The sequence below is a fragment of the Aplysia californica genome, unplaced genomic scaffold (assembly GCF_000002075.1).
Source record: "Aplysia californica isolate F4 #8 unplaced genomic scaffold, AplCal3.0 scaffold00148, whole genome shotgun sequence".
In the NCBI taxonomy this organism is placed as follows: Eukaryota; Metazoa; Mollusca; class Gastropoda; order Aplysiida; family Aplysiidae; genus Aplysia; species Aplysia californica.
In genome coordinates, this window is record NW_004797418.1 from 1371916 (window position 1) to 1374140 (window position 2225).

The 2225-nt window shown below is 51.9% G+C and overlaps 1 protein-coding gene across 3 annotated transcripts in view; it reads right to left on the reverse strand.

Annotated features, from left to right (window-relative positions):
• Positions 1-237: 237 nt before the first annotated feature.
• The window catches only part of LOC101848882, a 12468-nt gene continuing 10480 nt past the window's right edge, over positions 238-2225 (reverse strand). For 2 of the 3 annotated variants that reach the window (XM_013081848.2, XM_035969473.1), the window contains exons 3-4: positions 859-1574; positions 238-749 (exon numbers count right to left, since the gene is read on the reverse strand). In XM_013081848.2, coding sequence (XP_012937302.1) covers positions 345-749; positions 859-1574 — 1121 coding nt within the window. In that variant the 3' untranslated portion in view covers positions 238-344. Of the gene's footprint in view, positions 1575-2225 lie in introns of all 3 variants that reach the window. The other variant, XM_005097190.3, reaches the window with a different exon arrangement.

The following is a 2225-nucleotide window of genomic DNA, read 5'->3' on the forward strand; positions in this document are numbered from 1 at the left end:
TGCGTGTGTTCTGTATTTATGTGCGCGCGTGCGTGTGTGTGTGTATGTATGTGTGTGTGTGTGTGTGTGTGTTTGCGTGTGTGTATGTGTGTGTTCGTGTGTGTGTTTGTGCATGCGTGTGTTTGTATGTGTGTATGTGTGTGTGTGTATGTGTGTTTGTGCATGCGTGTGTTTGTATGTGTGTATGTGTGTGTGTGTATGTGTGTGTGTGTTCGTGTGTGTGTTTGTGCATGCGTGTGTTTGTATGTGTGTATGTGTGTGTGTGTATGTGTGTGTGTGTATGTGTGTGTGTATGTGTGTGTGTGCGCCCGTACACTCAGAAGTATGTGTTTGTTCAAACATCACTAACAAAAAGAATGTTCCCCACCACTAAGGCCACAATTCACAGACAGTGAAAAGCAGTGAGTTGTGACACGTGCAGACAGGAGCCAAAAACGCAGAGGTATGACCAAGCCGCCACTGCTTCCCGGGCAAGTGGCGGCGGTGTAGGTGAAACAGTTATCTTGTCTGCCAGACGGACGTTCAGAGTCCACCTGTCCCAAAGTTATGTACTTCATCCTCCCGTGTGGGTGTGAGATGACGACAGTCAGGTCTGAGTCGTCATGACACACAGTGTAATATAGCAATAGTGAGAGTCTATGGGATATGTACCGTGAGAACGTGTTATTGAACAACAACAGTGGGATCCTGTCATCCTGCAACAACTGTGAGAACCTGTCATCCTGCAACAACTGCGAGAGCCTGTCATCCTGCAACAACTGTGAGAGCCTGTCATCCTGCAACAACTGTGAGAGGCCTGTCATCCTGCAACAACTGTGAGAACCTGTCATCCTGCAACAACTGCGAGAGCCTGTCATCCTGCAACAACTGTCGGAACATTTCAGTCCACCACAGATAGAACTCCCTTTTCGAAAACGTCCACAGTGCCGCCCGTCGCCTGCTCCAGATATTCTCGAGCCTCCGACCCAGTACTTTGTCATGAGTGTACAACTCCAGTACACACATGTCCTTCTCTGTGTCGGCAGACTCTACACTCCAGCCCCCCGTCAGGGTCACACTGTCACTTCCGTCCGGACGATCGTCAAACAACACAAGCTCACATTCCCTGGCCTCACTGTCGTCATAAACCACGTGACGTGCAGTGGCCACTTGAATCTTCCAACACTCGTTCTCCTCAGCTGTCCCCCGTGGACAGCTCCCACGTCTACAGATTCCAACAACAGATTTACCACACAACCTGGTCACGCATGTCACATAACCGCTGCCGACCTTGTTAGTGCGTCGACCTCTTCTATCGACAAATGGGTAAGGACGGCCATCTTCCCAGGTGTCTGGCCGCTGGTCACTAACGACCGGCGCGCTGATCCTGACCACAAACTCTGCCAAAACCTTGACAATCTCCACCATCCTGTCCACACCCTTCTGTTGTTCACCAGGCATGTAGGGTCTCACGTGGTCCGCACTGAACTCGTAGACAGGGATGAACTGGGGGTGGCCGCGGTTCTTTGTACAGCCAATGAAAGAGGAAAGGGGGCCGCCGGCTTCTGCACAGTTTTCTTCCACCTCGTGGGTTCCTGTTGTAGCAGAGAGAGGGAGAGAGTGAGTGAGTGAGGGAGGGAGGGAGTGAGTGAGGGAGGGAAGGAGAGTGAGTGAGAGGGACAGAGTGAGTGAGGATGAGAAAGTGAGAGAGAGTGATTGAGTGAGAGAGTGAGTGAGAGAGTAAGGGAGGTAGGGAGGGAGAGAGTGAGGGAGGGAGTGAGTGAGAGGGGGTGAGAGGGAGAGGGAGGGAGAGGGAGGGAGTGAGTGAGAGGGAGAGAGAGGGAGAGAGTGAGGGAGTGAGAGGGAGAGAGAGGGAGAGGGAGAGAGAGAGTGAGTGAGAGAGAGAGTGTGAGAGAGAGTGAGAGAGAGAGTGAGAGAGAGAGAGAGTGAGTGGTGATGAGAGAGTGATTGAGTGAGAGAGTGAGTGAGAGAGTAAGGGAGGTAGGGAGGGAGAGAGTGAAAGGGAGAGAGAGAGAGTGAAGAGAGTGAAGAGAGAGGGAGAGAGTGAGAGGGAGAGAGAGAGGGAGAGATAGTGTGAGAGAGAGAGGGGGAGAGAGAGAGAGTGAGGATGAGAGAGTGAGAGAGAGTGATTGAGTGAGAGAATGAGGGAGAGGGAGAAACTGAGAGAGAGAGGGAGAGTGAGAGAGAGAGAGAGAGAGAGAGAGAGTGAGTGAGTGAGTGAGAGA